General features: G+C 38.7%; 1 protein-coding gene and 1 pseudogene across 8 annotated transcripts; both read left to right on the top strand.

Moving 5' to 3' along the window:
- Positions 1 to 25,103, top strand: LOC150039898 (uncharacterized). 8 transcript variants are annotated; one of them, XM_090327519.1, is made up of 12 exons: positions 162 to 426; positions 2,144 to 2,217; positions 4,825 to 4,960; positions 8,001 to 8,195; positions 10,114 to 10,246; positions 12,590 to 12,727; positions 15,618 to 15,691; positions 16,051 to 16,165; positions 17,677 to 17,809; positions 21,304 to 21,532; positions 23,078 to 23,119; positions 24,716 to 25,103. In XM_090327519.1, the coding sequence occupies exons 9-12, from the start codon at positions 17,745 to 17,747 to the stop codon at positions 24,758 to 24,760; spliced, it is 381 nt and encodes a 126-aa protein (XP_090183645.1). In that variant the 5' UTR covers positions 162 to 426; positions 2,144 to 2,217; positions 4,825 to 4,960; positions 8,001 to 8,195; positions 10,114 to 10,246; positions 12,590 to 12,727; positions 15,618 to 15,691; positions 16,051 to 16,165; positions 17,677 to 17,744; the 3' UTR covers positions 24,761 to 25,103. The 8 variants fall into 8 exon arrangements, 3 of the variants coding, with proteins under 3 accessions (XP_090183645.1, XP_090183648.1, XP_090183646.1); XR_016534190.1 differs by having other exon boundaries at positions 194 to 426; positions 23,045 to 23,119; positions 24,716 to 24,819; XM_090327522.1 differs by lacking the exon at positions 17,677 to 17,809 and having other exon boundaries at positions 164 to 426; positions 24,716 to 25,100.
- LOC150039899 (mitochondrial carrier homolog 2 pseudogene) lies at positions 19,823 to 20,962 on the top strand (annotated as a pseudogene).
- Positions 25,104 to 26,704: the final 1,601 nt, after the last annotated feature.

Below are 26,704 nucleotides of genomic sequence, written 5' to 3'. Positions count from 1 at the left end.
TATCATCTATCTATTATCTGGACTCTTTCTTTGCTTTTTTTCTCAATGACTCACTTTTTTATCAATGAAATAAGCATCCTAAGTATGATTCTGTACACAGGAAAATATGTCTGGACATGTTTGGATTACTGGTCAGTGCCCTCCACATCCTAGAAAGATATACTGGATATAGAGGGCATATATGAGCCCCTGTATTCATGTGCTTTTGTTTCACATATATACTTCTCACATTTTCCTGTTCCACTCCTTCTAAAAGAGGAAGTTCAAGCATCTCGTCAGAATGTGATTCCCACATCTTCCCACAGCTTATTGTTCATCCCATTATTCTGCAGACTCCTTGCTTTGTTCTTTTAAAGAAGGGTGCTGCTCAATCCTCTGAGGCTGCAGATCTAACAACACGAAGTCCAGTAAAGGCACAAGTTCTAGGTAAGAAGTCCAATTTAATTCTAAAAATTTATTTGACAAATTTTCTTTGTAACATATTGGCTGCCATGTTTCATAATCAATAAAAATGATAGCTAACAAAGGTAAATTTAAAAGGTGGATCCAAGGAACAATTACAATGGCATACTTCATTTTTTTTTTTTGCCCGTACTGGGACTTGAGCTCAGGGCCTGAGCGCTGTCATTGGGCTTTGTCAAGGCTAGAGCTCTACTATTTGAGCCACAGCACCACTTCTGGATTTTCCTATGTATGTGGCAACAAGGAATCAAACCTGGGTCTTTGTGCATGCTAGGCAAGCACTCTACCACTAGGTCAAACTCCTGGTCCCCCCTTTTTCCTTATAGGCCAAAAGTCACTTTGTAAATTGACCAATTTTTTATCATTAAGTTCTTTGAATAGGTTCATTAGAGTATGCCACAGAATTGGATTCCATAATGAGGTTCAATTTAATGTGTTCTGATACAATAGGAATGTCATGGGATCACTTACAGGGGAGAAGAAGTGATAAGCTCACTTAGACAAGAGACTAGATTTAGGAAAATAAGGTATGGATATAGAAATGGCAATGAGCAGATGAAGAACTTTGTTGGAAAAGGAAGGTCACAGTGGACAATTATGAAAAAATATCAATTCACTTTCTAGAACAGCATCTTTTTTAAGAAATATAATAAATCACTCTCTCAGAAATGATGCTTAAAGTTGCGATAGCTATTATTAATGGAGAGTCTGATCTGAAACACAATCCTAAAGGTTCATGGTCACAAGGCCGTTCCTCCCTGGTCTTGTCAGAGAAAGTGACACAGTAGGAACCACCTTGCCACTAGGGAAGTGAAAACCATCTAAGGAAATACTGTTCATTCTGAAAGTTTTAGATGCAGTGCAAATTTGATAAAGAAGTAAACTTCACTTCAAAGAATGCCCGATCTGGGCAAGTAGGGAAAAAAGGCATCTTTAATGAATGTTACAAATAGTAGATTAAGTCACAAAAGAGGAAAACTGATTGCCAAATAAGAGAAGAAATAGTTCTTGAAAACACTTGCTGTTGAGGTGAAAACAATTGGAATGAGCTGCTGATAGGTTACTTAAATGAGGCAGATAAGAATAGGGTGATTGTGGTTCTTAATGTACAGTTATTTCTTTTTTCTTTTTTCCCCTTCTGGTTAATCTCATGTAGTTACTGTATCTGGCTTTGTTACCTGGTATTTTATATATACATTTATTTGTATATTTGGGAGGGGTGCGTGGTGAGAAACGGGACAAACATGAGAAGGGTTATCAATGTGCAAGAAGCAATGTACCCATTACCTGACAAGTGTAACTATAATCCCCTATACATTACCCTGACAATAAAATAAAAATAAAAATAAAAGAATATGCACTTTGAATTTGCTTTTTTATTATTTTTTTTACATTTTATTTTTAGCCTTTATGTGTTGGTTCACTTGTATCAAATAAATTAATCACAGAAATGTTTGCATGTCTTCCTCTCAGATGATATTCAGTATATATTCAATTGATGAAAATCTGGGTCATTAAAGTAATTCCTGAAGGGAGAAATAAAAGTATTTTGCTCAGGCAGGGTTACTTTGAACACTTGAGGATAAACTTTTGTTATGTCTAATTTAAGAATAGACTTCTTTCTTTTACTATCATTTATCTGACTTCAGTAGATGACTGGTGAAAAATATGGTTTTCTCAGCAGGCCATGACTCTCAGTCTATTGCAGCAGAAGAGCAAGAGAGTTGTGAGGGCAGGGAACATAAACAGCCTTTGGTATGTTCATCATTTACATTCTATCTTTTCCTACAAGTGTATTTTATTTATTCAATAATATAACCAAAGGAATTTATTTACCTCACAGACTACTCTAAACAATCAATAGTTCAAAATAACAAGTGCTCTATAATTATTTTACTAAGTATGAATATTGAGACATTATTGCATCTGAAGGAGATGACTAACAAGGAAGGGTTTATAATATTACAACACAAACAAATTTTTTTTTGCCAGTCCTGGGCTTGAGCTCAGGGCCTGAGCACTGTGCTTGGACTTTCTCAAGGCTAGAGCTCTACCACTTTAGCCTCAGCACCACTTCTGGCCTTTTCTCTATGTATGTGGTACGGAGGAATCGAACCCCGGTCTTTGTGCATCCTAGGCAAGCACTCTACCACTAGGACAAACTCCCGGCCTAGAATTTTTTACTTTAATGAATGGAATCAGAAAATATAACTAAAAATTTATAGATGGATTTAATGATAACTTAGCATATGTTGATATTGGGTAATTTGCCGTGATTATACACATATGAATGACGTAGAGATTACCAAGTTGAAGAAAACCATTAGCCAATGCATCCTACAGGAACTTAGGGCTTGGTTTTTTTATAGCACATTAAAAATTGTTATGTGTTAGACACTGAATCCATTTCCTTTTCGGAATAATTACCTTTGGAGAGATAGACAGGAAACAAACAGGATGAATATTTACATGAGAGAGAAGGAATCTGTCAGCAAAGAATTTTCATCTCTAGAATCCCTTCCAGTGAAGATGTTAAAAAGGATTTCATTTTCTTGCTTGCGGAAATGGAAGCCATTAGGAAGAAAATTCTATATTCAGACAATGGGTTCCCTAATATGACACTGTATCAGACAAATGAATATCTAGGATACATTATCCAGGGAGACAGAGCAGAGAATGCCTAGGTTCATCATTTTATACTTACAGTCATATATTGAGCAGTTGATAGTGAGATACTCATTATCCTGGCATCTACATTGTTACAATGAATAAGAAAGGAATGATGGCAGAAAGACAAGACACATTTTTCACATTTAAGAATTAGCTTCTTACCAGATACAGAGGCTGGGAATTGGAAGGTCCAGGTTCAAAGCCAACCCCCACAACAGTCTGGGAGACTCCTGGTCAACAATAAGTAGCCAAAAAGGAGGCAGGCAGTGTACCTCATGGGGTAGAGTCCCCGAGTGGTCTAGAAAGCTGAACAAGAGTAAGAGGGGCCCTCAGTGTAAAGGTTGGAACCAGCTGAATCTGAAAACCAAAGAAACAAAAACTGTCCTATTGCTTTCATTCTTAAAACTTATTATAACTTTTCCTCCTAGGAAAGAGTTGTATATTGTGATTAAACTTATTTAAATGTAATGTAAAGAGGGGCCTGGAGTTTGGCCTAGTGGTTGAAGTGCATGCCTAGCATGCACTAAGACCCAGGTTCGATTCCACGGTACCACATACATAGAAAAAAGCCGGAAGTGATGCTGAGGCTCAAGTGGTAGAGCTCCAGCCTTGAGAGAGTCCAAGGACAGTGCTCAGGCCCTGAGCTCAAGCCCAGGACTGGCAAAAAAAAAATGTAATGTAAAGAACAAAATTTCCATTGAGCTCTCTGTTATTTACTGCTTTCTTCTCACTGAAAGCTTTTCCTTAATATATAGGTTCTGTACTTCTGTCTTTGTGTATCTAGGACAATACTCTTCTTTTTTCTTTTGATGTTAATTCTGAGTTGTGATCTCAGGGCCCCTGCCCTGAGGGTATTTTTTTTGCTCCAGACTAGCAGTCTCCCACTTGAGCCAGGCTCTATTTCTGGATTTTTAGTGGTTCATTGGAGAAAGAGTCTCACAGACTTTGCTGCCTAAGCTATTTCAAACTGCGATTCTTTGACCTCAGCCTCCTGAGTAGTTAGGATTACAGTTGTGAGCCATTAGAGCCCAGCCGACATTACCTTTTCTTTTGCTTAATTCAGTATTAGGATCTCTCTTTATTATACAAATATCATCTTTTGAGATGTAAGCTATTCTTCTCCTGGAAAGTGTTTTTATATTTAATTCTATCCCAGTGAAAATAGTAGTACTTTTAAAATTATGTATTTGATACCCTATCCTCCAAAGCTCATGGGATATGCACGATTGCTGTCTATGTTCTTGAGTTAGTTGCTTGCTGAAATACTCCCACCAGCCATAGTTCTGTGCATCTGCTGGGTTTTTCTATAGTCACACGCTTGAATGACGTGATCAATGACCTGACAACAACCACAGCAGCAACAACAGTTGTTTCAGATGCAAATCAGAAAGAAATAGCCACTGCAAATAACAGGGTCCTTTTTAATGAACGGTAGCATTTACCCTTAATATTGAAAAAGTAATTAAATCATAGCTAGTATTCATACTTAAAATAGTATCTTTTTATCTTTATCTTATATATTTGATTCTTGATTTTTCCTCTAACCTTACATGAAATGAGTTCATTTCAGAAGGATCTTTAGTGCAAATATAAAAAGATGAATAATTACCATATTTGTATATTCGATATATGGCATTAGAAGTATTTTCAGAAACACATACACATTTTGAAATACTGTTACTTACTTTATAGACCACAGACCAAATCAATGGAACAGGTGGCACTAATGTCTTCTCTAAGTCGTCTGAATCAGTCCCAGAAGAGTCTGCATTGCCTCATTATGAGCATTTCTCCATGCAAAGTAAACAACACAGAATGGAAGGTGAAGGTAGGGCCACTGAATACCTGTAAGGTCCTTTTTTAACCAGTCCTGGGACTTGAACCCCAGCTTGGGTACTGTCTCTGAGCTTCTTTTGCTCAAGGCTAGGACTCTACTACTTGACCCCCAGCCCCATTACTCTTTTTCTGAGATGAGACCATTATGGAACTTCCTGCCTTGACTGGCCTTTAACCCAAATCCTCAGAACTCAGATAGCTTAGAATACAGTTGTTGTGAGTCACCGGCACCTGGCTTCTAAGGTCTTTTAGATTACTTACACTAGCACTGCTTATCACTGTTATACAATACCAATGTGTTATTATTGCATTAGTGTCACAAATATGCCTCAGGTTAAAGTAGAATGAGGGCTACACACTTTGCCATAGAGAGATGATTCCCACTGCATCGCTCTCAGTGGAAAATCCCTCCTGTGTCTTTTTACTGTTCTTCTCCTCTATGCTCTCCCATTCTCACGGAGGGTCACACCTACAATACGACAGGAACTTTAGGTACCTTTCACTTTCACCCCAACTTAGGAGACCCTAGTCAGCTCTGTAAATGCTAATCCCATATTTAGTGCCTACCAGATCTTTTCAAGCCTTGGTTCAAAAGCCAGCTACTGTTTCTCATTGCTACAGATTTCTCTAGATTTCTCATGTACCTTCCCATATCCATACAGGAGTATTCTTGCAGTCGAGCATTTAGTTTTCTTTTGATTTTTTAGGTGTTACTGATGCCTGATGAACTACACATGATATGAAATTTACAGTTTATTTTTTCACTATTGTATTCCATATATGTTTATTCATGGCCACTAAAGGAGCGAATAAACATCACTCACAAAATCTCTTCATGTTCCTTTATGTGACTTTATTGGGAGCTTTCCAAAAGCCAGGCAGGGTGACATGTATTTGTTTTGTTTTGTTTTTTGGCCAGTCCTGGGCTTGAGCTCAGGTCCTGAGCACTGTCCTTGGACTCTCTCAAGGCTGGAGCTCTACCACTTGAGCCTCAGCACCACTTCCAGCTTTTTTCTATGTATGTGGTACCGAGGAATTGAACCTGGGTCTTCATGCATGCAAGGCAAACACTCTACCACTAGGCCAAACTCCTGGCCCCGGCAACATGTATTTGTAATCCCAGTGCATCTCTGGCTAAGACTGGATTTAAAGTTTCAGACCAGCTGGAACTACATAGTGAGGCCCTGTGTCAAAACAAGTGGGGAGGAGGTGAGTGGCAGAAAGGAAAGATAAAAGTAAGGAAATTTCCAAAAGTTATGTAAATTCTCATTGCCATTAGCTATTAACATCAACATTACTGGTTTCCTTTTCTCTGTTTTTACAAGTACACTGTAATGTGACATTGGTTGTGAGTTTTAGCATTTTAGCTGGTCCCTGCCCTGCTGCATATCCAAGTCCTTTCATTGCTTCACAGACGCATGCTGATGGTTGCTATCCTGCCAGGGCCAATTCTATTTGTGTATCATCTCTGGTGAATTGTCTTTCCACAGCTCATCCTGAAGAGTTCAGATCACAGTTACTCTAACAGCTTTCATTTTTGAGAGGATACATTTTTGGCTTTATTTTTTAAGCTCTTAATATGATCACTGTGTGTGTGTGTGTGTGTGTGTGTGTGTGTGTGTGTGTGTACACGTGTGTATGCACATGTGCAGAAAGTCTGGAAGTCTGAGGCTCAAATGCTTGGCATTTTGCTTTTGGTTGGTTCTGTACCACTCGAGTCTAGGCTCAACCCTCTGGGGGTTTGCTAACTACCTGAAGATAAGGGCCTCCTGTATTTATTTACTTGCCCGCCCTGATCCTGTGAGCCTCCTGAGTATCTAGGATTATAGGGTTGAGCTACAGCATCCAGATCTATCAGCATATGATTTCTTTCTTTTATTAAGTTCTCCCAAGTGCAGAATAAAATGTATCAGTTGGGACTACTGAGAAAACTACAGAGTAATCACGGTGTTTAATACATGACTAGTTATGCTCATCAACCTTCTGTATGATTTCTGTAATGTACAACTTGATTTCTTGAGCCCTATTTTTGGAAGCAAGTCACTTTCAGATAAAGTTGGTTCTTTCTGTCTTGGTTTCATAAATTGTTAAGATATTTCAGGACAAGATTTATTGAGGGTTAATTCTGCCCTGTTGAAGCAAGGCCTTTTTGATGTCCTCTGTTCTATAAAGACATCAGTTCCTGGCAGTGTGTGAACAATAGGTAATTTTCTGTCATCTCTTCATGTGTTGTATTCCTCAATGCCAGGCCCCTTTCTGAACACACGTGATCCACTGCTCTGCTACATATGCAAGGGGGTCCTGTGTAGCTCTCCTGAATTCCCCTTGTTCCTCTCTGAACTCTCCAGTGCGCTGTCACGTGACACTCATCCTCCTCGCTTCCATCAGCCTGATTTCCTCACCACTGCATCTTGGGAACCTGGAGTATGCACCACCTAGCTCTCTTCTTTCTGTGCTTTGGTCTGTACCCCTCTCACAGAAGGGCCTGGGCACTGGGAATATTTTCTTCACTGTCTCTCAAGGACACCCCTCTGCAATAGTTTAGCAGTGCATTCACTGACTCCATTCTCTCAAATATGTTGTCTTCAAAGTGCTTTAGTGTGGTTTGCTTGAATATTTTTGGATTGGCTTCAGGCAGAAGCATAGCTCAACACAGTTTACTCCATCTTAGGTAGAAACAGACTGCCATGAAGCATCAATAACTATTGTAGATTGGATAAATATCAGCTCATAGTCTCTCTTCCTGTCTCCTTTTTAGTGTTTAATTATCAGGGTAGCTATTTTCTTCTGGAAAGTACTCCTGTGCCTAATAAATTCCTAGAACAAGGAGAAAATGCATCTAGTTAATCGACAGTGGTCATTTTTCTGCCTTTCCACTGCCCTAGGCTCTAAGCTAACCCAGAACAGGGATGTAACCTGCAGAGCTTTGTACAGTGGTTTCATATGGGGTAGAGTGTCCAGAGTGAGAATGAGAGATTATGGGTACATCTGGTCCTTTATGTGCCCAAAGAATTTTTTCTGTTTTCTTTCAGGTCAGCTATTTCAGACCCAGGATGCAATTCACTCATATAAAATATCTTCACAACTTAAAAAAGACAGTGTAAAATACATATAAGAATATGTTTGGAAAATGTATTGAAATGCCAGGAAAAGGAGCGAGCAGAAAGCAAAGTATTATCACAGTTACAGTGTGAAGAAGAACAGGAAAGAGAATTTTGTCATTGGAGGTATGTATCTAGTTGTGTGGAAACATTTGAGCTCCATTTAAATCCATACAGAAAAGAACTTTTGCTGTGACTGACTTCCCTCTCACTTTCTTCAGGGTTTTGTTTTGTGGTGCTTGATATTTTTTGATGAGTTATTTACCATTGATACATGAAGTAATTAAAGGAATATTTTCATTGCCAGCCCTGGGGCTTGAATTCAGAGCCTGGACACTGTCCTTGGGCTTTTTCCTCAAGGCTACCCTCTACCTCTCAAGCGACAGTACCACTTCTGGCTTTTCTATGTATATGGCACTGAGGAATCAAACCCAGGTGTTCATGCATGCTAGGCAAGCACTCTACCACTAGGCCAAACTCCCTGCTCCAGGAATATTTCCTGAACCTCAGTTTTAATGATGTAAACAAAGTAGAACAGACATCTCAGTATATTGCAAAAACTTTTTTTTCCAGTCCTGTAGCTTGAATTTGGCCTGGACATTGTCACTGAACTTTCTCAAGGCTAGCACTCAGCACCACTTCCAACATTTTTTCTGTGCATTTGGAACTGTGAAATCAAACCCAAGATTTCTTCCATGCTAGGCCACTTCCATACTCTACCTCTAGGCCACACTCCCAGGCTGCAAACTCTTTTTGAACCTTAATTGTTTTAATTAAAACTGATGCTGATGAAGAATATTCTTCATATAAGTAATTTTATATATTTCTAATTATTTACGTTCAATAAATGTTATGTGTAGCAAATATGTCTACCTGTGTAAAATATGAGTAAAGACTTTGATCAATATTTCAAAAATACTCATAGAATGTTTCTATTCTTTCACAATTCCTTACAATATACAAATGTCATTTCTACTCAGTAAAATGTTTTTAAAAATTATATATTTATTTTTCTACAGCTGGTTCTGGGGATTAAATCCAGTGCTTCAACTGTGTTAGATTCTTCTGTTTCTCTGAGGCTGACAGGAGCAGTCACTTATTCTCACTCAACAACAATGAAAGAAAAAGTTGATTAGAAAGTAGTTCTTTGGGGTGGGCCGGAGTGTGACTTAGTGGTAGAGTACTTGTCTAGCATGCAGGAAGCCCTAGGTTTGATTCCTCGGTGCCATATATATAGAAAAACCAGAAGTGGTGCTGTCGCTTGAGAGGTAGAGGGCTAGCCTTGAGGAAAAAGCCCAAGGACAGTGCCCAGGCCCTGAGTTCAAGCCCCAGGACTGGCAAAAAAAAAGAATTCTTTAATTATTTTATCTACTATCCCTATTATATATGCATATCTAAAAATTAATCTATGCTAGAAAAGTTACTGTTTTATTTTAGTAACTATTGTATTATTTAAGTTTATCATTTAAGTTCTTCCTAGTATTCATACTGATATTAATCAGTGACACTGTTACATAAAGGAAACATGGAAGTGTGGTTGCAGATATTAGAAAACTTAGCTTGGCTTGGGGTTCTGGTACTGGGTAGATACATGTTGTGTGAAAATATCTTAAGGGGCTACCTTACACTGCAAGTCATTCTTTGAATCATTGGAAAGATTGTATAAAGATAAAACTTTTTTGTAGAAAATGTATGCACATTTGTGCACATTAACCTTCAAACTTATTAGCTACATTGTGTTACCTAGTTTAGTTGAGAGAACAGTAGGATTATATAAAAATGACTTTCATCTCTTATGAAAAATATTAGAGTTTCATTTTCATATTTTATTCTAGTAAAAGTAGCTTCCTAAGTAACAGAATTATCTTTAATTGTTCCTTTTCTACTGTGGTAGCTTTTGGAAGAGATTTAAGTGACATACTACATAAGGCTAGAAAGGAAGGGATCAAAAAAGTTTTATTATGGTAACATGTGAAGAGATATCGGCCAATGAGCTTTACATTTTCTAACAAAAGAAATTTTAGAACTGTATTCATGTCTTAAGACTAGATGACAAGAAGACAAATGCACATTGCTCATCTGAACAGAACAAGGAAAGACAAGATAATAAAGAAGGCAATCAGCAACCTTGTGCATGTGATATGGAATTAGAGACTTTACGAAATGCCTTGACTCAGGTAAATAAATCTGCTACAGACATCCAATTGCTATGTTTATTTCATTTATTTCATTGCCAATATTATTTTTGTATCCCTTTGATTTAGTATATTCAGCAGGCACCTGCACAAGGAACTGCATGATTAGGCAATTTCATCACTGCAAAACCATCAGAAGGATGCACTTCCACACACTTAACACACCTGCTTCATCAGTAGACTTGCTATCCTGTGGGTCCACCTTTGTATGCCTGGCCTGTGTTTGACCAAAGCTCTGTATGTGATTTGTTATTGTTTCACTTAGGCAGGACACAGTGTGTCTCCTTCTAGAAATAATGATATTTAAAACAAATAATTGGGACTAATTCTTAACATCTAACATATGTTTAGTATATATTATCCCTTCCTTCTTTCCTTCCTTCTTTCCTTCTTTCTTTTTTTCCTTTTTCATCCTCTGCTCCCCTCTCCTTACTTTCCCTCCTTTCTTTTTTCTTCTTCTTCCCTTCCTTTTCCCTTCTTTTTTTTTTTGCACTACTTCTGGCTTTCTTCTATGTATGTGGTACCGAGGAATCGAACCTAGGTCTTTGTGGATGCTAGGCAACCACTCTACCACTAGGCCAAACTCCTGGCCCCTCCCCTCTTTTTTTGAGCAACTGAAATTGAATTTAGAGTTCGAATTTGTTGGACAAGTACTCCACTGCTTCAGTAACATTACCAATCCTTTCTTTTGTTTTTTGCGTGATTGTCCTGAGGCTTGAACTCAAAGCCTATTCACTGTCCCTGATCTTTTTGCTCAAATCTAGCACTTTATCACTGAGCCACAGCTCCATCTCTGGTGAGGTGTGTGTGTGTGTGTGTGTGTGTGTGTGTGTGTGTGTGTGCGTGTGTGTGTAATTGGAGAGAAATATCTCACAGACTTCTATGCTATGGCTGGCTTTGAACTATAATCTTCAGGTTTCATCTACATGAATTGCTAAGATTGCAGGACGATCCACCACTGCCTAGCTGCCAGTCCTTTATGTGATTTAGTTGCTTTTCTCTTGGTATACATTTTGCACAGAGATGGCCACAGACTATGGTCCTTCTTATCCTTGCCTATCATGTACTGGGATCTCGAGTACATTCCAACATGCCTGGCTTGCTGGGTGATAAGGGAGACTCATCACATACCCTCCTACACCTCCTTCCAAAGTCTACCTCTTACATACCTAGTGTGAGCTCCTGTGGCAGACCCTCGTGTTCTATGTTCTTTCTTTCTTTTTCATTTTATTATCAGGGTGATGTATAGAGAGGTTGTGGTTAGATTTGTAAGGTAGTGAGTACATTACCTCTTGAACATTTTCCCGCTTCCCATGTTTTTCTCCCACTTCCTATACCTCCACCACATCCCAAGTTGTAAAGTTCATTTGCAACGTATTTTCTTGTGAATATTCCTTTTACACTGCTTCATCCTTTGGCCTTTGTCTCAGCATCTTGCTTTTCCCCTTTCCTTCCCTGATTCAAATAAATAAATAAATATATGTATAATACATCAGGTACCAAAGTCAGATACAGCAACAACAGGTGATAAACAATAAGGGAAAAAAGAAAATAGAACAATAAAAATAAAAAAGCAGAGTAAAGAAACAGCTTCACATAATACATTAAAGGCATCAACCACAAGGGCATATCTCCTTTTTCCATATCCTGGAGTTCATTTCACTTAGACTTATATTTCCCTCCTTCAGTGTATATGTTCTAAAGGAAGGAGTAGAAGGCATATTGATTTTAATCACTGGAATAAATATTAATATAGGTATTTTAATGTTAAAGCTTTGAAAGTATAATTACACTAGTCAAATATTTTGTGAGGTGATTATGTTTCACACTAGAATCTCATCTCTGACCGTATTAAAGAATTATTTTTGATTGTTGTCAACATTTTGTCATAGGAGAAATTAAAGTCTATGTAAAGTATATTGGATAAAGGACCTTAAATTGTCAGATGCGCAGGTTAATACTTGTAATTTCTGTTAGTCAGAAAGCAGAGATGAATAAATCACAGCCTGGTAAAAATCAGGAAGCCCCAATCCCAGGAAATAACTGGGGCCTGGTGAAGCTTTCCTTTAATGTAAGCAACACAGGAAATATCAGTAGGAATATCATGGCCCGAGCCGTGCCCCCCCCCCAAAAAAAAACAAAATAGCTTAAAAGTAGAGATGTGGCTCAAATGGTTGAGCAATTACCTAGCAATCAAGAGGCTTTGAATTTGAGCCACATTACAAGCAACAAAATGGTGAATTAAAATAAGCACTGTTTCAAATTTAAGATCTGCTCCTCCCAGTTATAGTATGACACCAAAAAATTAAGAAAATGTATTTCTAGCTTTCAGAAGAACAAAAAGAAATCAAGAGGGAATTTTCCAAACTAGCAAAAGACAGAAGACTAGAAACTGAAATCTCATCAAATTGTCTTTGCCTGCCCAAGGAGATACAAATGGAGCAACAAAAACTGAATTCTGAGGTATTCCCTTTAGTCATTTCCAAGTATTGTATGATTGTGCAGATGGACACATTTTAAGAACCAGCTCTGTGTGTTATGGAATTGCATGTGTGTATGCAATTGTTGGTCTCATCACATGAGGTATAGTGCAACAATGACAGGATGACATTCCCAGTGGCCTCAGCCAAACAAGAGGTTTTTTGGGGGGAAGGGGGAGGGGGAGAGCCATCCAGGGTTCCCTTGCCCAGCAAGTCACAGGCTATGTTCAAAATACCGCTATTGCCAAAATCCAAAGACAGCCAGGCACAAGTGGCTCATGGCTGAAATCTTAGCTACTCAGAAGACTGAGATTTGAGGATCGTTGAGGATCGTAGTTTAACGTCAGCCTGACAGAAAAGTCCCCATTAGACTCATCTCCAATTAATGACTCAAAACTAGAAATGGAGTTGTGGCTCAAAGTGTAGAGAGCAAAAGAGCTCAGAGACAGTGCTCAGGCCCCAAGTTCAAAGCTCAAAAACAAAATCCAAAGAGAAAAGAGAAATTTGTAAATATTTTCCAAGAAGAAAATGGGTATTTTATCTTTTGTATCAAAACTCTTGAAATCAACCACTTGTATTCTAAGTTTTGATGTGTGGATGTGGACGTTAATTTCTTCCTTCACTTGTAGATAAGAGAACAGGGAGCTGGGATGAAACCCTACTGTAAAAGTCATTTCCTTCCTTTGAGAAGAGCCAGCCTCTACCTCACATAACCTCCTATTTCAGTCAGAGAGCTTTTGGGAAGTGATGTGTCACAACAAACCCTCAAGCTGAGTCCCTTCCACAAAACCTCATTCTCATCCCCAACTCCATATTCATTTGTTTCAGTATTTCAAGATAATTTGTAAAGAAATGATTTATGAATTTCCCCTGAATTGCAAATATATCACATTAATTTTTCTCTCATTTTACACCTAGAATAAAAGGCCTGAAATGTTAAGCATACGTATAATCTATAAGTAGTTGATAAAATATCTACATTATGCTATTGGATTTCTTTTTAAAAGAATATTTATGTTAGCTGGGCTCAGTGGCTCACACCTGTAATCCTACTCAGGAGGCTGAGATCTGAGGATCGCAGTTTAAACTCAGCCTGGGAACTAAAGACCATGAGACTATTATCTCCAATTAACCACCAGAAAACCGGATATAGCACTGTGGTTCAAGGGGTAGGGCAGTAGTCTTGAGCTGAAGAGCTCAGGGACAGAGCCCAGGTCCAGAGGTAGAAGAGTAGCCTTGAGCCAAAGAGCTCAGGGACAACACCCAGGCCTAGAGTTCAAGTCCCACAACTGACAAAAAAACATACTTTTACTGAACAGTTGTCATTATTAAGGAATTGTTACTAATGGAATTATTTATTCTCAAAAAATTGACATACCAAGGTTTTTAAGCAATAACTCTTAAGCAATTATATATCAAAACCACGTAAGGTAGTATAGGGTACCTATACTGTAACTGTACTAAGGTAGCTTTTTAAATAAATGCGCATGGTTTTCTCACAGTGGTAAATAGAGAGCTTGTTTCCTTTACTAGATATTACCATATCATCTCACTTACAGAAAGAACTGCCAAAAAAAAAAGGACTGCCTCTCCATTTTCTGCTAGGTCCCATTTTACTTTGCACCTTTGCATCTGAGTGCTTGCTAAAGTTGCCCGTCATGAGCCCTGTCTTAGAATGAATTGCTTTGAGGGATATCTTGACTTTAGAGTTCAGCATTTGAGGTGCATGGCTTTCCCCTGCCTCTGATTGTCAGCTCCATTACTTGCCGTCCAATGGAGAAGTGCCATTGTGCTTTCTGCTGCATGATCATGACCCCCTGAATAGCACTGAGAACAAGACATCTATCTCTTGCTTCCTGTGCCTAAAACCACTGCTGCCTTTGGCACCTGTAGATACTTGCTTTAGCCATGGGGATTGATTCTGAAACCTTGTGCTCTCCACTTTCTGTCATTGTTACTGCTGTGAAGAATTATTGGTCTCCTGAAGACTTCTCCAACCCACATGCCACTTCGTAAAGGATGGCATGTTATCAGAATATAAAATGTGATCATATGCAAATGCAGACAGTTCTCTGTGCTACTGGCCCTTTCTGGATGTTTCCTAGCTTAACATTTCCAAAGCCAGTGAATTCTATACTGTTCTGATTTTCATGGCAACAATGGAGAATTGAAGACACAGGCATTACCTTGCATGATAACACATACTAATTAGCTGAGGAGGGTGGTTCAGAGGCAGGCACTGTGCAAACTATGAACATGCTACCACTCACACTTTGAGATGCAGAGCCCATTTATTACAGAATAACATGCTATTCCATCCCAAGCGTAGCCTAGTTCTGCATATTTGTATATGTGAAAGTTTCATATTCTATACAATGTGTTAGTGCTTTAAATTCCAAATATAAATGTTTTCCACAAACACTTCCCCATTTTGCCAATTAGAATGTCTGATAAAAAAAACAAACCTTAAAAATAATGTTTGAGCAAGAAGTAAAAGGAGAATCTCTTAAAGGAGGAGGACTGGGATCATGTAGAGAGTAATAGGAGAAGCTAATAGAAGATATGATTAACATAAAATATGTGCAAAGAAACCCATTGTTCTAATACACACTCAAAACATTTTTAGACTACAAAAGTTCTAGAACAGGGTCATAATTATGTCTGTACAAGGCTAGCCAGTATAATTGTAGGCTCTGTGGACCATGTGAATTCCTTGAAACTGCCTTAGCGAAGTACACAGTATGAGCCCTAAAGTGGACCAGAACAGCATGGGGATGAAGGGGTCTCACAATGCTTGAAACATGCCAGCACAAAAACAGTTGGTGTACAAAAGTGTACCAGAATGTTGCTAAAATGTTTCTCATCTCTTTTAGTTGCAAGAAGGAAAGGAGGAAGGATGCACAGAAGCTGTACCAAAGGCAAAGGAAATGGAAGATGAAATGCAAAAGTATAAATTGAAGCAGCATAAATTACCTACATCTGTGTGAAGCTAAGGAACCTGCATTCTGAGTTCCTAAAATGCATATCCAGGGGTTTGGGAAGTAGTTCAGTGGTTGGGAAGATGGTTGGCTGAATGGGGGCTTTTATAGGATCCACAACAGAACAAGAAGAGAAACATGATATGTGTATAACATCTCAAGTTAATCCTAATTTTGCACATTTTATATGAAACAAAAGTATGATTACTAAAATCTTTTGAGGCATTTCAGAATTTCTATAATCATTTATTTAGAACCTTGTTTAAAATTATATGAAACATTTAAAACTGGATACGTGGAAATAATTATTTTAAAACCTGCCTTGTAGGCTTGTACTTCAAAATTTCCTATTGAAAGCTACCATAGAAAAGAAAACAAAGAAAATTGAAAGACTTCAACAAAAGCTGAAAAGACAAAGGGCAAAACTGGCAAGCTCTCCTTTGGTGAGTCTCTTCCCAAAGTCTACCACACTAAAGAGGAAGACTTCTTTTTCCATTGTCAGAGTAAGGAATGTTTAAGTCAATTTAACAAAGGTTATTGATGGCCGTATTTCTTTTCTCATTGGTTGTGGGGCTTGAACTCTGGGCCTGGCCACCGTCCATATCCAGCTCAAAGCTACAGCTCTACCCTTTCAGCCATAGTGCCAATTCCGTTTTTTTACTGGTTAATTGAAGATAAGAGTCTCACAGGACTTTTTGCCAGGGCTGGCTCTGAACCTTGTTCCTAAGATCTCAGCCTCCTGAGTAGCTAGGATTACAGGCATGAGCCACTGGTGCAGTATTTCTTGTATTCACATTGGTGCTTCATCCTCTTTACAGCTGTTGTGTTGACTTGATGGCACTTGAATTCAAAAAAGTTGATGAAGTTTGTAATAAGATGCCAAGGAAACTAGATCATTGTAAATGAAACTTTTATGCTCACTTAATTTTATCAATGGTTAAATTTTGCCATCTAGAAATTGGTGTAATATCAGTATCAGAGAGTATTTTTAAATTAAAAAAAATAAATTTATTGTAAAGATGATGTACAGATGAGTTACAGTTACATAAATCAGGTAATGAATACATTTGTTTTTGAACAGTGTTACTCTCTCCTTCATTTTCTCACAAGTTGTTCCCTCCAGATCTCCTGACCCTCCCCGTAGTTTAGTACATTTACAACATACAGTTTTTGATATTACAAGAAATTTAAGTAAAAAACAAACTTGTACTAGAGTCCTGAGTTTGTCTTTATAATCTAATATTTCGGTGATGTTTTGCAGAGGAATCATTTGTAATCTGAATTCCTCATGAAGAATGCATGGTATGTCCCTAGGGAACACTTTTCCCTCTAGAATGTTTTTCTCTCTGGCATCTGAAAAGAAAACCTAGCTGAGCATGATGCTACATACCTACATGAACTCAGCCCATGGGAGCCAAAGTGAGGGCAGCTTCTGTAGGTGGCTGTAGGTGCATAGGGAATTAACATTTCCCTATCTCAAAACAAACTGGGCATGCTCATAATCATGTTCATAATCTCATGTCTAAAATCTCAGCTACTTAGCATTGTTTAAGCATTGTTGCTTAAAAAGTATTCCCAGGTTTTATTCTTTGTTGTTGTTTTTGTTTCCTTTTTTTTTGTCTGTTGATTTATCTGTCTTTGTGGGGGTAAAGGAGAACATAAAGATAGGGAACAAAGAGTAAACAAATGTAGCAGTGGTACTCAGTAGATTCTATGTTGAAAATGAGTTGCACAACTTGTGGGTGGGAACGGGAAGGAGTGACATTGTCCAAGAAGAAATGTACTCATTACCTGACTTATGTAATGCCAAGCATTCTGTACTTCCCCTTTCTAATAACAATTAAAACTGAATATTAAAAACTAAAACATGAAGAAACTATTTCACTTGGTTCGTCAGACTTTCCAAGTCTTTCTTAAACAGCTCATCTCAGTAGAAATTTTTGAATCATTCAAGATGCCGATGTGTGGAGAGAACTGAAAGCTACATAAGAATTTAGCAGGAGAAAGTGTCTCCCGTCACCCATGCTTGCTCCTGTAATGATCAAGAACACAAGATGGCATGGGGAGGACTCGATGCGAGTAGTGAGGTAGTTGTCTCCAGGAACTGATTCTGGATATAGTAGCTGTTTGCATGCAGTTCCATTATACACGTAGACATTTGTGATGACTGATCTCTCTGAAGGCTGAAGAAACACTGAAACATATGAATTAGTACCATTTAAGTGGCATACTTTGATACACAGGACAGGAAAATACACTGATAAAAGGTTCTCCAAACCAGGCACTGATGGCTCACTCCTGTAATCCTAGCTACTCAATCAAGGTTCAAAGCCAGCCCTGGCACAAAAGTCTGTGAGATTCTTATCTCCAACTAACCACTAGAAGGCTGGAAGTGCACCATAGCCTTGAGCTGAAGAGCTCAGGGACACCGCCCAAGCCCAGAGTTCACGTCCCATGACCAACAAAAAAAGAAAGAAGAAAGGAAAAAAGAATAAAAAAGTGTCCTCCATGAAAGAGACTGCCAGGTTACATCAGATACATCAGGTTCTTAGAGAAGTGTATTAAGGAATTGAAAGTTATAAAACGTGTAGTTCTATTAGTCATGTTCAAAAATAATAAGGGTTTTGTTTTTGGTAATTCCCAAAGATGTGAAGTAGACATGTGGCCTAGGTTTATTAGCCACTTTGATCTCTTCTAAGATTCAAAAGTTCAATCTGAGATCTATCCAGCTGTATCCCTAACTCCTCCAGAGGTGCTCATGTCAGAGCCCATTAGCCAGGGATTCTGGGTGAATTTATTTCACAGGCACTGGGTTAACATGGAAAAACCAATCAAGAATAGGCTCTAGATATCCAACCCTGCAAATAATGCAGTTGAATATATGTCTGAAAGAAGCTTTAGAACAAGACCATGGCAAAAATAGGTCTCTAGAAAACGGCTCACCAAACAGAATTGGTGCAAGTCCTATAAAAAAGTCAGGGATTGTGGGTGAAAGCCAGACAAAAAATGATATTCAGCATCTTCAGGAAGTTTGTCCTCCTACACACGAGACCAGAAAATCACTGCTCACAGCAACATGAGTTAGAATGAACAAGCAACATGTGACACCATCTACAGAAGGGACCTCGGCATGTAAAGGATTTTGTAGGTCTGTCTACAAGTACAATGGCAGGAACAAATACCATAGAAGTATAAATGATCTCCTTAAATAGGTAAGGGCTGGAAATGTACATGAGGGAAATGAGTTTAGCCTTGAAAGGCTATGGAAACCGGAAGGGGTGGGACCAAATGTCAGAGATTGCTGCAAGTTCAATAGGAGTAGCCAGACGCACAAGGAAAGGTGTGGCCACTGTTTGTAAGTGGAAGTGATGAGCAAAGCCAGACGATTCCTCTGCTTGGGATGGCTTTCCACGCATGCTCCGCAGAACTCAGCCTCCTGATTGTCTGGGCTTACAGAAGTGAGCCATTGAAATCATTGTTACAGTAGCTGTTTTCATGAAGTTCTGGGCTTTGCATGGCCAACGCTGTAATGCTTAAATATGTATTTTAATTTGATTTAGAGCCAAGGGCATGTTCAAAAGGGTTCAGAAAATTTAATGGAAAATCAGATTGAATGCAGGCTTAAAATGTTGGAATCTCAAGTTTCTCAACTAAAACAAGAACAAGAGATGCACAAAATAGAGATTCAACATTCCAAGGAGTTCTGTGTAGAGAGAATAACCCATAGAGAGACCCAACACTATGAACTCAGCAAGTAAGTAATAAACTGAGAATGACAGAACATAATCCAAGGTCAGTGACTGTGTCTCTAGAGAAATGGTTGATGAGATTAGTAGGCTATGAGACATAAGTACTATGACTTTGGAATATAATTGTTAGTAAATTAACTTGTAAAATGTTACTCAAAAATGGGTACTATTATTTTCTTTATATGGATTTTCCCACTTAACTCTCTTATATGATGAATTTATTCTCTTAAATTATCTGCTACATATTCAATGTTAGTAATTAAGAAAGATATGTTGTTGTAAAATTCCTTTGCAGATTTGATATAAATAGAAATGCTGAATACAGCTGTTTTTTTGCAAGATTCTACCCTAATTATTTCTCATGGGGATGTAGCAGAAAAATACTATTAACTCCAAGGTGTCAGACACTAGGGCTAGTCTTCTAAACTAAGACTGGAATTGGTCAGTTCAGTGGCTGCATTTTTGTGTGTGGCCACTTGAGGGAGGCTGGAGATAAAATGCCTTTAGTGTCGCTCATCTGGGTGGGATATGTGCCTCTTCTTCCAACAATAGGACAAAATATTTTTGGGCAGCAAGTACGTCAGCTTCCTGGTCTCTTTTGTTATGCTCAGCACATTGCAAGCATCGACGGGAAGCATGGCTTGTTCACAGGCTTAACTCCAAGACTGTGTTCAGGAGCCCTTGGAACTGTGGTCCTTAGACACAGGAACTGGAAGTTTCCATAGAGAAGCCTCATGTTCCTTTGACCAAGTTATCAAAGAGACAACTCGAGAGATGATGGCTCATTGTGCTGCTACCCTCATTACACATCCCCTCCACATGATCACTCTGAGATGTATGATACAATCCATTGGCAGAGAATCCAAATACTGTAGACTTTGTGACTCCATAATAACTATCTTTTGGGAAGAGGGCTTGCTGGGATTCTTTTAGGGTCTCATTCCTCACTGCCTAGGTAACATCATTTCTCTGGGGTTCTGTAACTCCCTGGCCTACCTCGTGAACACATATGCACTGGACACTGGGGTTTCAACCATGAATGAAATGAAAAGTGATTCCCAAGCTGTCACAGCATTCTTTGCCGTATGTTGACCTATACCTTTATGCTTGTATCTAATCTTATGGCTGTCAACAACTGCAGGCTTGCTGGTGGATCCCCTCCTTATTCCCCACTGTATACTTCCTGGATAGATTGCTGGTACATGCTGCAAAAACAGGGAAATATGAGCCAAGGAAATAGCTTGTTTTTCTGGAAGGTCTCCTGTGGGAACTCTTATTATTACGACCTGAGAATGTTAATTTGAAGATGTGAGGCAGGGACAGTGACATTTCTATAGTCCCAGATGCACAGAATTATGGGAGAGAATGTTGATTTCTATACAGTGTGGCGTGCTTTTTAAATAATCATTTAATCTTGGGAAAATGGAAAAAAATGCCTTTGGTGTTTCTCTACTGCACTGAAAGGAGAAATGAAGAAGGGGTTAAAATATTTCCTTGTTCAGTGTGATGGCAAGTGGAAGACAGAAGGGGCAAGTCCTGTCAGGTCTCATTGAAGATAGATAAAAGGAAGAAACTGCTCAAGAGCTTTTAAAATGATTTCTGATCCTGCATTCAGCTCTTATTCGTCCCAGAGGTTGTGACTGAATTATAATTCAGTGACAAATGCTTGTTTCTGCTCATAATATATAGATAGATGATGAGACTGAATGTTTTCTAGTTCTTGGGAATATTATCTAGAAACTTTTAGTTTGATTTGCTGAAAGGAAATTGTTCCTTAGGTGTTCTTTATTGACTAATGAAATGCTGGTATTTGTCCTTGGCAAACTTCACAGGACTGTGGATAGCATGAAGGAGGCCATTGAAGGAATTTCCTTGGTGATTGCCCACACTCAGTCTCTTGCCCATACTCCTGTCACAAGGCCTAGCAGCGAGGGCTCTTCTATGGAAAACCTTCCACGTGATGCAGAATTGAAGGGAAGTTTCCCTCCTCGAGAAAACCATGTGACTTCTTCCTCAAATGCATACACTTCAGTTGAGAGCCTGGACCAGTACCTGAGCAGGGTCAGTTGCATTTCAATATGTTCCACTGGCTTGCAGTATTTGAATGATTGTTCTTCAGTTTTTGAAATCCTGACTTGTTTGACTGCTTTGTGTTCAGTTAATATTGCTACCATTCAGTGTTCATAATAGAATTGGAGATCTGGGCATTTTTTAAAACTTCAAGCTCTCATGCTGAATCTCTACAGTTATTTTGTTGTTGGTGGTGGTGGTATGTCTTTGTTGTTTACAGTGGTGCTTCCAATATCCTCCATACCTGTGCCCTCCACTCTCAGTATAATTTCAACAGTTGTTCTGGTTTCATTCATAGTTATCAAATAGTATACTTAAGAGCATTTCATACATGTCCCATACCTTCTTCTGTCATGTCCTTACTCCCCACTGCTGTCCCTTCCCCCAAAAGTTCCTCTGGTACATTCCTATTATTCATCTTTAAAGTCTAGATTTACAAGATAGAGAGAACCAGTGACATTTGATTCTCTCAGTCTGGTATATTTGGCTTAACATGATAAGCTCTACTTCTATTTTCCTGCAAATGATATTATTTCATTCTTTATAGCTGACTGATTTTCTGTTTTGGCCACATATTGTATTTATGCATGTGCTCCTTGATGAACAGGTATTTGTTTTGATTCTGTGTTTTAACTCTTTTGAAGAGTACTAATATAAGCACAAAGGTACAGTGAGAAAAGATATGTTTTGTGTAACTTGCCTCTATAAGGATATGGAAATTGGCATTTTAACTTTCTGTGGAAGCTGCATCTGAATTGGTTTGGAAATGAACACTGCTGTCTAGACACATCACTGACCGTGCTTACTACCTGCGTGACTTCACCTCATAGAACCTGATTGTCCTGCACCATCTCAAGCTTACCATCCACTCTTGAACTCATATGCTTACAATGTCAGCAGAGAATTTTATAGACCTGTAAACTTAAAAACTGAACTTTGTTTCATGGATAAAATTGTGTCATTTGTTGACCTACATTTTTTGTTGTTGTCAGTTGTAGGATTTGATATCTAGGCCTGGGCGTAGTCCCTGAGCTCTTTAGCTCAAGGCTACTGCCATATCCCCGAGTCACAGTGCTACTTCCAGTTTTCTGGTGGTTAATTGGAAATGAACAACTCACGAACTTTAGTGCCCAGGTGGATTTGAACTGCAATCCTCAGATCTCAGCCTCCTGAGTAAGTAGGATTGAGGGAGTGAGCTATGGCACCCAGCTACAAAATTTCATAATTACAATGTTCTTGACAAGAACAAGTTTTCCTAAATAACATTTATTATTCTCATTCTTTTGGAAGTGATGATATATTTCCATTGAATTTTAAGGAAATAAGTGAATTTTACTATACTCCATTTCCAACTTCCTGTGCCACACTTGTGAGCTCTATTCTTTGTCTTTAAATTCTCAGTCATACCATCACTAGAATGCCTGATGGATAAGTGAGTAGTAAAAAATAACTTCCATGTTAGGGATGGCGAGTTTAAATTATCAATTTGTTTCTCCTATTCAGATTCTGCGCTTACTGTCCTCCTCTCATCTATAGGTGTCATGTAACCATTTCATCCCACCTTGTGATACAGACCCGGTAAGTCCCCGTGTGTGCACCCCTGGAAATGTGCAAACTGTGACACATGCCAGTCACTGCTGAGTGTGTGAGAGTACATTGATGACAGTTTTGCTATTTATCCACTGTTTGAATATTTCTAGACCAAGATTAAAAATTACAGAAGCAAAATATTTATTGGAACACATAGACAAATATGTCATGTGACCCAGCTGTTTAGCCATTTACATCAGTGAGCCTTGGCTCAGAGCTCTGATGGGATACTCTAGATGTTTGAACACACAGAGAAGTCACACAAGTCTGGGTTAAAAATGAAATTCAGCCACATCTTCCTGTTCAGCTCCTGCCCAAATAGGCTTATAGAAGGAAAAAAATGAAAGATGCCCAAACATGTTTTAATATATAATTAATGATATCCTAGCTGGATAGTGTTTGTTTTGTTTTGTTTCAGAGTTTTTCATCTAAAAAAAATGAGGCTCCAGGTATTCATGATACACAGTCATTTACTGGGCTCATCTGGCACAAATGAGGAGCACACAAAAGCTTTCTACTTCCCCATTGTTAGGCTTAGCACAAATGTGGAATATTCTCCTTAGCACTTAGCAGAAAGATTACAGAATTATTTTTCAAGAAAATGATGATTGAGTATGAAAAATGAATATATTGACCCAAGCAAGATGTAGGGGAAAATAATTTACATAGTTGGAGGCAAGTAGGTTTTTGCTGATTTTTAATGGTATACAAATCATAGAATGTTTACATAGAATCTAACGGATATCATGTATGCATGATTATGCTGTGTGGAATTTGACTTTTGACTTTGAGTCTTTGATATTCTTTTATTGTTGGGAAAATATATAGAAGGGTTACAGTTACATTCATCAGTTAGTGGGTGCATTACTTCTCACACATTGATACCCCTTCTTGTGTTTTTGTTTCCATTTCCCTCTCCCCACCCCCTCCCAGTCATCTTGTTTTCCTCTTCCTTTTCCTATTTCAAATAAACAAATAAACATATATATAATATACCAGGCAATGAAGTCAGATACAGTAACAATATGAGATTAACCAAAGGGCAAAAAAGAAAAGAGAAATAGTACATTAAGAACAACAGTCACACAAGATAAAGCTCTTGTTTCCATATCCTAGAGATCCTTTCATTTAGTCTCATCCTATATGACTTTAGGTACCTAGGTTTTACACTATTGTAATCATCTGCTAGGAGAGTCCTAGATGTGTACTAATTATTACAAATGAGGGAAACCATTGAGCCTATAGATTCCTTTGGGTCTGGATAACTTCACTTAATGTGATTGAGTCTTTGATTTTCTTATTCTTTGAAATATCAGATTTCACGAGTCCTGATCTAGGAAGAGTTCAATACTCTTTTAGAATCAATCTCTCTCTCTCTCTCTCTCTCTCTCTCTCTCTCTCTCTCTCTCTCTCTCTCTCTCTCTCTCTCTCTCTCTCTCTGTGTGTGTGTGTGTGTGTGTGTGTGTGTCTCTCACAGACTCATACACACACAGGTACACACACACACACACACACACACACACACACACAAATGGGTTTAAGGTTCAGAGTTAATTCATCTGTTTTAAATATTTTAAACTACAGTCCTCCTTTGTTCCTGGAAACAAGAAGAATGCCCAAGAGAAGTAAAAGATTGCTGTGATGCCAGAAATCTTTAAGAGAAAAGCAACGGAATATCACAGAGCCTCATGTAAAATGTGACAAAAGAAACTGTTTGCCTGAAGGATGCTGTGGAAGGCAAAGAGGAAGGTGTTCATGAGTACACAGGAATGTCCCAAACTGAGATCTGAATGCCTGGTACAGCACAAGAACCTGGCCAACTTCTAGATACCTGGGCAAAACCAAATTGGCCTTTCACATCAGAATCAGAAATTTCAATGTAGTAAGCCTAGAGTTCCTAAAGGTTTTACAATATGTCTGTTTTGATAGATTCCAATAACACTTTTGTTACGCTCAATAAAGCTTCCATTATCATGCTTGTTACACAACAAAAGACTTTTAATTTCTACTTCTTGTTATTACTGTTCTTACTCCTCGGTAGAAAGATGGTCAGAGGTGGTAGATGAGTTTGGGAATAGGTGGAGAAAAGTGAGATAAGATAATGTTGGGTTATTAATAGAAGAGAGGAACATTGTTTTCATTGGTGGTGGTGGTTGGTGGGGCTGGAACTCTGGGCCTGGCCATGGCTCCTGAGCTCTTTTCTCTGAAGGATAGTTCTCTACTTTGAGTCATAGCACCACTTCCAGTTTTCCCAAGCCCTAGGTTTAAGCACTGGGACTGGGAAAAAAAAAGTTGGGACTGGCACTATCATTTTTTCCTCTGGAAGCACAGATGATAGTTTAAGTCTATAGTTTTCAAGAATACAATTCTAATTAATCCCAAATAACTACAAAACCAAACAACAACTAAAACTTCAAGCCTATCAAGTTCAGTTAAGTTTTGGGGGGCTTTGGGGGGGCTTATGTATTTTTTGGTTGGTCATCGGGCTTGAACTCTGGGCTTGGACCTGGTTTTGTCCCTGAGCTCTTCAGCTCAAGGCTATCTCTCTACCACAATGCCACTTCCACTTTTCTGATGGGTTTAATAGGAAATAAGAATCTCATGGACTTTCCTGCCTGGGCTAGCTTTGAACCTTGATCCTTAGATCTCAGCCTCCTGATTAGCTATGATTGCAGGTGTGAACCTCCAGCATCCAACAAGTTCAATTTAGTTTATCTTGACTTTTCAGATTTATCTCCTATTCTTTTGAGGAAAGAGTATGGTGAGCAGTTATGATGGGACAGTTGGGTAGATGGACTCAACAGTTCTTGTTCTCTAGTGTGTGGGGGAACTCTGGTTACCAATAATTATACATATCAATACAGATAATAGAAAAAATTGGGGGTTTGTACTGATGGATATGCTATTTACACAGTAGGCCACAACTATTTACAACTATGTACCAAATAAAACACTTAACATTGTTGTAAATTGGTGAGTCTATTGGATAAATCCCAGAGTTTGATGATCGTAGCCCAGTGACCACTGATTTCTCAACTGCAGTTGAGGGTGGAGGTGGTGGGAGTCTAGGTTTGTTTCATTTCTGCTTTTAGGAAGCAGCCCTTTGCTGTTTTGAACTGTGATCTTCAGATCACATCCTTCTGAGAAGCCAGAATTACAGGCTTGAGCCACCAGTCCCCAGAATACTGTTTTTGATGCAAACCCCAGAGCCTAGAGTTAAACAGACCTAGCTGTGATCATAGCTCAAATCTCCCTGGAAGGCCCAACCTTCTATCTCCTTGATGCTTTCTCTCTGGTGATCTCAGCCAGACACTGTGTAGAGTGCATCCCTGTTTCTATCCTGTGAAGAACAAGACAACAACTTCAGCCTCTGGGAACACACAGGCTCCTTTTTTGAGGCTTCTTCAGTTCCTCTTGTATCCCCATGAGTCAAAACAGAGGAGTGCCATGTACAGAGAAACTTGAAGGTCTTTTATTGAAGACAGTGGGCCTAGAGCTGGCTATTTCCAAAAAGATTCTCTCAACCAGGAAGGGAAGTTGAGCTGGGTTTTGAAAGTCAGCAAAGCTTAATTG

Source organism: Megascapheus bottae, unplaced genomic scaffold (assembly GCF_031878675.1).
Source record: "Megascapheus bottae isolate mThoBot1 unplaced genomic scaffold, mThoBot2.hap1 HAP1_SCAFFOLD_81, whole genome shotgun sequence".
Taxonomy (NCBI): Eukaryota; Metazoa; Chordata; class Mammalia; order Rodentia; family Geomyidae; genus Megascapheus; species Megascapheus bottae.
The sequence above is the reverse complement of the archived record's forward strand: the minus strand, read 5'-3'. Positions and strand labels throughout refer to the sequence as shown.

Excerpts from the sequence above, each read along its gene's own strand:
- LOC150039898 (XM_090327519.1), top strand. The coding sequence starts at position 17,745 with ATGCTTGCTCCTGTAATGATCAAGAACACAAGATGGCATGGGGAGGAC. Across the intron at positions 17,810-21,303 it reads GACTCGATGCGAGTAGTGAG|GACTGTGGATAGCATGAAGG; the intron begins GTAGTTGTCTCC and ends CAAACTTCACAG. Across the intron at positions 23,120-24,715 it reads CACCTTGTGATACAGACCCG|TCCTCCTTTGTTCCTGGAAA; the intron begins GTAAGTCCCCGT and ends TTTAAACTACAG.